A 6,672-nucleotide genomic window follows, 5' to 3' on the forward strand; every position below is an offset into this window, starting at 1 on the left:
TGATAACTCCAGTGCAGGTGTGTTGCTCAAAGGGAAACAGATTCTCATTGATTCTTTAATTTTACCCCAAACATAGCCTGAGGAAAAGAAGCAATAAGCACCTGAACGTTCGTTTATTTCAATGCTGGCTGATTGTGTTTGTACTGCAATGTTTATGCCATAAGTGTCAGTGTGAAATGACATTTTGTTTTGATCTGGTGTATGAATGTCTCTGCGTGTGTGCGTACCTGCTTAACCATATTTTGGAGACGAATTTGTGAGCTAAACTCGACAAAACCTCATTTCAGAAACATATGCGCTGATAAAAACTGTATAAAAATAAAGTCAATGGTAAAAAAAAAAAGCAGAACGTTTTCTGTTAGGATTAGGGTGTGGATTATTTGTTATAGTATTTCTAACTATATGAAAACAATAGAAGTCTATGCAATGTTCCCATTTAAGTAAACGTGTGTGTGTGTGTGTGTGTGTGTGTGTGTGTCTGTAGGTGAGCGCTAGGGAAGAGGAGAGGCGTGAGAGAGAGATAGAGAGGAAGAGAGGGATGAGAGGATGTGGGATTACATGAAAGAACGGAGTGGTCATAAATTTAGCTCAGACAGACGAATAAAACTCTCGCTATCCTCCCAGTCCCTTTGGTTTTTCCTCAAGGGGTAAGAGCACACACACACACACACACACACACACACACCCATAGTGTAGCCAGTAAAGGTCTTTTGTACTCTCTGTAAAAAAAACATGTGACACCATACAGTCGTACCCCAGAGAAATAAATAGTATTAAATAAATATAACAGACATATACACACATACAGAAATCACTGTACAGACTGTACACAAACACTCCTATTTATACACCCTCTCATCTGCATTATAACTCATGGTCATGTGTGTAGAAAAAAAAAGGAACTGTGGTGGTACCATGGTAAAAGAATGGTAATAATGTAGTACTTATATATATATACTGTATATTAACAGACTGTATGAATATCATATTAACACACAATGGCATTCCAAGGTACAGTACGTTTAAGAATACCATGGTACACTATGTCAAAAACCATACCATTTTACTGATTGATTGCCATGCTGTTCAAAAACACAATAATACCATGGTACTTTGATATATACCATGGTACATTTCCAAAAATGTTGTATTATGGTACTTTTTTTGTATCACACATTCTTGGAGGTACACTGGGGTTTCAAATAAATACCTCGGTATATTATTACATACTGTGGTATTTACGTGACGTAAAAGCATGGGAATATGGTACTGACTGGTTACTATTTTCACATACCATGGTATTTGCATGTTACTCCAAACTACTTTACTACTATTACCATGGTACCATTCCAAAAAACACAACCCTTTGATACCGTGGTACAAAATTATTACCATATTCACATATCATGGTATTCACATAGTACTCAATGTTTCTACAAAAATACCATGGTATTACGATTGTACATTTAACAAAACAACAACATAGTATTACCATGGTGCCATCCCCAAATCATAGTGATACCATAGTACTTTAAAAAATACCATCGTACAAAATTATGATCGTATTCACTTACCATGGTATTTACATAGTACTCATTGTTTCTACAAAATACCATGGTATCACCATTGTACATTTCTAACAACAACAAAACATAGTATTACCATGGTTCAATGTTCAAAAACATAGCAATGCCACAGTACTTTGAAATATACCATAGTATTAAGTTTTTACCATATTCACATACCATGGTATTTACATAGTACCCAATGTTTCTACAAAAATACCATGTTATTACTATTTTACATTTCTAAAAAAAAAACCTAAAAAACAGTATTACCATGGTTCAGTGCTCAAAAACATAGTAATGCCAAAGTACTTTGAAATATACCATGGTACTAAATTATGACCTTATCCACATACCATGATATTTACATAGTACTCATTGTTTCTACAAAAATGCCATGATATTACCATTGTACATTTCCAGCAAACATAATATCACCATGGTACCATGCTTAAAAATATTATGAAGTTTTTGTATAACATACGTTCATATGTTTCCTTTTCTGTTCGCACACACGCCATCTGAACATCAGATTTGTGCATGTGTTTCCAAATGTGTAGGAGTGTATTTGTGTGTCTGGAAAAAGACGAGTCAGTGTCCGTGAGGCATTACTGACTGGCAGCAAAAATCTCTCCATTGTTTCTTTGATTATGCCACATTTCCTCCACTTTTGCCCGTTGACCCTTTCACTGCTGCATGACGCCGAGCATGATTCACTTTCCTTCTGCTGAATCACGTCTGGCTCTCTCAAAGAGCGCTCTCTTGCCTTTGTCCGTGACGTACTGGCGGCTCTTTACTGTTTGGTGGTTTAGTGCAAAGCGTGACCATCTGAGATCCTCAGATCTCCATCCACAGAGCGTGAATCAGTCTGTTTCCAAAGCTAGCGAGCTGATCTCCCCACGCAGATTTCGCAACAGGTTCAATTCGCTCGTGCAAATTAACCATTGGTCCAACAGAGAACTGCTTGGTTTGAAAGTGACTTCTGTGTGAGCTGTGAAGAATTGTGCTATATATAATAAACACAACTCATTTTATACACTGCATATGTGGCCCTGGAGCACAAAAGCAGCGTTAAGTCGCTGGGGTATATTTGTAGCAATAGCCAAAAATACATTGTATGGGTCAAAATTATAAATTTTTCTTTTATGCCAAAAATCATTAGGATATTAAGTAAAGATCATGTTCCATGAAGATAGTTTGTAAATTTCCTACTGTAAATATATCAAAACTTAATTTTTGATTAGTAATATGCATTGCTAAGAACTTCACTTGGACAACTTTAAAGATGATTTTCTCAATATTTTTTTTTATTTAGATTTTTTTGCACCCTCAGATTCCAGATTTTCAGATAGTTGCATCTCAGCCAAATATTGTCCTATTACAACAAATTAATTAATTTATTATTTATTTAAAAATGTATTTATTTATTTATTAAAAATGTATTTCAATAAATAAAATAAAAAAATATGTATTACAATTTATTTTATTAAAATTACATTTATTTATTTATTAAGCTTATTTATTCAGCTTTCAGATGATGTATAAATCTCAGTTTAAAAAAACTGACCCTTATGACTGGTTTTGTGCTCCAGGGTCACATATACTGTACACTTTAAAAGAGACACACATGTAGATGTTTGTGAAAGATGTTTTCTCTAATTTGTGAAGATGAACATTGTTAAATTGCCTTATTTATTGCATCAAAATGTGTTCATACTTTGCTATAGGTTAGGAGTGGATCATTTTATTATTTGTTTGCTACTCACGCAACTGTATTTATTACTGTAATAATTTTCATTAGTAAGCATTGCTATCTGATAAGAACTTTGTCATGTGTTCTTATGAATGTTTTAGCATGACTTTGTGAAAGGAATGAAATAGCCGAGCTTTCTTCATGGCCAACATCTGCATATTTGCCACATTTCATTCTGTAACCTACATGTTATACAGATCTCTGTACTAGCGTTATTACACTAGTGTTTTTGGTACTGTTTCTTACAGATAATAATATCATGATGATCATTGCATTTGTCTCATCGAATGTGGTATCTGGTCAGCAATAACGTGGCCTTGCTCTCTATGGGCTTTTTTATGTTATTATTATCATTATTGTCAGTGCCGGCGATGCAGTGTTGCCAGGTATTGCTACGCTAGCAAATAAAAACAAGCCCCTCAAAAATAGCATAAACCAAAAAAAGTTAAAGATAAGGATATCACTAACCCTAAACTGCAACTTCCCACTTTTTTAACTTCCGAAAGCATCACAATTAGTGGAAAAAACAAGTCTGATGACACTTATAAAAACTGGATCTGGCAACACGGCTCTGTTCACACCCTTATTTAAAATTCTCTCTCAATCTGCATTCACATGATTTGCTCTGAACAATCTAGGCAAACCGTCTAAATTGATTTAGACATGCAGACACTCATAAAAGGAGTTTTAAAGTGCTAATTAGTCATTCAGAGAACTACTGATTCTATTTTTGAATATGAACAATGGTTTTAAGTCAGTTATTTCTATCTTTTGCTGTAGTGTGTCCGTAGGAGATATCAGTTTACATTTCCAAACCTTCATTTTGCCATTAATTATATAATACAGTGAGATACCTACAAAAAGATAATTGACTTAAAACCATTTTTAGCTGCTGAAAATATTAGTGTTCTAATCATTTTGGCCACCACTGTACATCGCAATTAACGTTTTTGGTTTGCGAAATTTTGCTAGAAGGCAGCTCACTAGGTTTTGAAGCAAAGCCGTTGTTTGGGTCTCAAACGCGCAGTCGTTTCTTCAGTCTGGTGAAGTCTTTGGCGGATCTCCAAAGCCAGCTCTGCAGCTCTCTCAGTACCCAGAATCCCTCCACTTTCCGCGAGAAGTCATTCGATGCAGGACGAGACGACAACACGGGGGCCGCCAGCAAAGTGTGAACCTCAGTGGCCGACCCTCCGTACTGATAAAGCAGCGAGAGAGGAGAGAGTCCGGCGTGCGTGGACCGAATAGCTCGACGATGCTGTAGAGACACCGGTGAAAAAAGCACAGGCTGCTTTCCGAATTTTAAAGCTGTGTAGTTCATGTTGAGTTTCAGGATGTTCTCTTCATCCACGCTCAACAGTCTTCTCCGTTTCCCCCATCTCTCCATTCCTTCCTCTTTCTCTCTCTCCTCTCTGGCAGCCCAGCTCTCTCCTTCTTTTCTCCGTCCTCTCCTGCCCCTCTTCAGATCTGCCCGAGTCGTTCCCTCTCTCGCGCCCCGAGGCTCGTAACTCCGCAGAGGAGCAGGGCTGTTCTGAAACTGTGAGGACAGAAGTGGAGCGTATCCTTGAGCGGGTGTGGAGGGCGGGAGGCTGGTGTAACCCAGGGCGTTCATCAGGCCAGATATGGAGCCCAGCAGCCCACTGAGGCCGGAGCAGAAGTGCATGAGCGAGCTCTGGAGATACGGACACAGGGTGGAGCGCGCCAGCTCCCTCACGGCACACAGGAGAATGCTGTAGGCCCGCTGGTTCTGCGCCAGACGGGCGCCGTTCTCCAGCCCGCGCCACAGATCCACCCGTGTGGCCGCGCTGGGCACAGACAGAGAGGAGCTGTTGGGTCGTGGAGGAGAGAAGCCGGGATCGCTGAACGGAGGCCCCAGATAGGACAGCTGAGGAGAGAATCCAGAGAAGAGGAGACAACATATTAGATCGGTTCTGTTGCATATACAATTATATTAAAGACCCCTTCAGAATCTGAGTTTTGTTATTTATATTTCAGTGCTTTCTGGAATACCCCCAACAGTCAGGCCCGGTTCTACAGGGTTGCTAGAGGGTGCAAGGCACCCTCAAACGAAATCAATAGCACCCTCACTTAATTAAAGCTGTATTAATGGCACTTCGTTGCAGATTTGGCGTTTGCCAGTGCGCTATGGTTTGGAGATCGGTTTCTATTTCAACATGTTTTGCAGCGTTGAGCAATGTAGCCAATCACAGACATATCTGTTTTGTTTTTTTTAATCAGAGGCGTTTAAGTTAGAATCCACTCACCGCTAAAGTCGCCGGAGATTTTTGTTCAGGTGTTGTGTTCAGCACGAATCATCTCATTATAACAAAGTGTAGACGCGATGTAAATAAGAGATTCGTTGATTAAAAAGTATCTTTGTGAGATCGCAATGAACTAAGATGAGTGACAGCTTTTAGTGATTATACGGAGCGCTCTTTGCGCCATAGCAATGGACGGACGCTACTAATATATATATATATATTAAAGCACCCTCACTAATTTAAGCAGCACCCTCAGTGATTTGATTCTGGAGTCTGCCAACAGTGCACATTTTGCATGTCTCCTTAAAGCTGCAGTCCGTAATTTTTGCCTCTTTGTTGCCATCTCTGTTTGAAACCTGCAATTGCAGTTATTTTGCAGAATTATTTTCTTAACGTGGGTCGTTCACCGGCACGACTCCAGCTGGATGAATCTAATGTTTTGAGTGTGTGTGGCTGTCAGTCACCGCACCGGTGTGGATACTGTACTTAAGGCCCTGATATACTCAAAACAAAGTTCATTTTCGTTCTTCGTTTAGGGGTAAAATTAATTTTGAAATACGTGAGCAGCGGTATACTGTTAGCGAACATCCCGACGCCACCCAGTCTGATGAAAGCAACATTTAAATGAATATGTAAATATGTGCTGCGCGCGTTCCTCTCAGTAACAAAATAAACACAACAAAAATGGAGAAAACGGCAAGCATTTCTTTGCATTGAGCATTGATCATAGCAACATGGGTATGTTTGCACGAGCTCTGCAAATAGCACTCCCGTGAAGTCACGTCACGTGTATTTACATGGGACTTTATTCAATATATCAAATCAGTATATCAGTATCGGCAGTATTAAACATGAAAAACAGTATCAGTGTCTCGTTTCATCAGAAGCACTTTACACAGAACTTTATTTTCTACTAGGCTATAAAGCGGCTCTCCAATGTGTTCATGTTTTTTTTTTTACCCGTGGACAAATGAACTCAGAGAACAGTTCTGCGTAAAAGAAGGCGGAGCCTCAGCGCACACCTCCTATGATGTAATCGTCACGGACCAATGGTAGTACAAAGGTGTTTTGCAGTCGGAACGAACTTTTCCGGAAA

The 6,672-nt window shown here is 39.1% G+C and overlaps 1 protein-coding gene across 1 annotated transcript; it reads right to left on the reverse strand.

Moving 5' to 3' along the window:
- Positions 1 to 4,253: 4,253 nt before the first annotated feature.
- On the reverse strand, positions 4,254 to 5,873 carry LOC107684846 (cardiotrophin-like cytokine factor 1). The gene is made up of 2 exons (XM_016481219.1): positions 5,865 to 5,873; positions 4,254 to 5,200 (listed from the first exon to the last, which is right to left on the reverse strand). Exons 1-2 carry the CDS (start codon positions 5,871 to 5,873, stop codon positions 4,334 to 4,336), a joined length of 876 nt encoding a protein of 291 aa, XP_016336705.1. The 3' UTR covers positions 4,254 to 4,333.
- Between the last annotated feature and the right edge of the window lie 799 nt (positions 5,874 to 6,672).

Source organism: Sinocyclocheilus anshuiensis, unplaced genomic scaffold (assembly GCF_001515605.1).
Source record: "Sinocyclocheilus anshuiensis isolate Anshui unplaced genomic scaffold, SAMN03320099.WGS_v1.1 scaffold121, whole genome shotgun sequence".
Lineage (NCBI taxonomy): Eukaryota > Metazoa > Chordata > Actinopteri > Cypriniformes > Cyprinidae > Sinocyclocheilus > Sinocyclocheilus anshuiensis.